General features: G+C 46.1%; 1 protein-coding gene across 1 annotated transcript; it reads right to left on the bottom strand.

The window, feature by feature from the left end:
- Positions 1-6: 6 nt before the first annotated feature.
- Positions 7-522, bottom strand: LOC109131835 (E3 ubiquitin-protein ligase UPL3-like; the record flags this gene model as incomplete). Its single annotated transcript, XM_019243016.1, has 1 exon — positions 7-522. A coding segment is annotated over one exon (516 nt), but the record flags the coding sequence as incomplete, so codon positions are not given.
- Between the last annotated feature and the right edge of the window lie 3 nt (positions 523-525).

A 525-nucleotide genomic window follows, 5' to 3' on the forward strand; every position in this document is an offset into this window, starting at 1 on the left:
AAGCTTATAAAACGCTGTACTCAGTGGGACGTCCAACAGCCGTCCATCTTGAAGTGCTTTGGCCATCACACGCCCTAAAAGGCGGAAATATTCAATGACTTTATGAAACTGACCACCTTCAGATACGTCAGCTGTTGAGGGCCAAGGCCGAGGAAACAGCCCAAGTGGGGCCTGAACTATCTCTCTGTCCCTAACTGCATATGACTTTCCGTCTTCAATCTCATCTCTATCAATTTGCATAGATACCTTGTCACCAGAATTTGATCTCCACATCCCAAGGGCAACCTTTTGCAGATCATGGCTTAGAAGTGTGTAAAACTCAAGTGTAGGGCCTAGACCAGTACCAACTTCACCAAAATATTCTACTTCGAGCACAGCTTTCTGGCTAGAATACATCTCCATAACTTTTGCAGCAGAATCTAATATCCTATTTCGGGATACTCGAACTTTCTGGCGCTGCAGTCTCCCTATTCTCATCTCTCGTTCATTTGTAGACCCACTGCCGTCAGCACCTTGCTGCTGCTG

This window comes from Camelina sativa, unplaced genomic scaffold (assembly GCF_000633955.1).
Source record: "Camelina sativa cultivar DH55 unplaced genomic scaffold, Cs unpScaffold06062, whole genome shotgun sequence".
Taxonomy (NCBI): domain Eukaryota; kingdom Viridiplantae; phylum Streptophyta; class Magnoliopsida; order Brassicales; family Brassicaceae; genus Camelina; species Camelina sativa.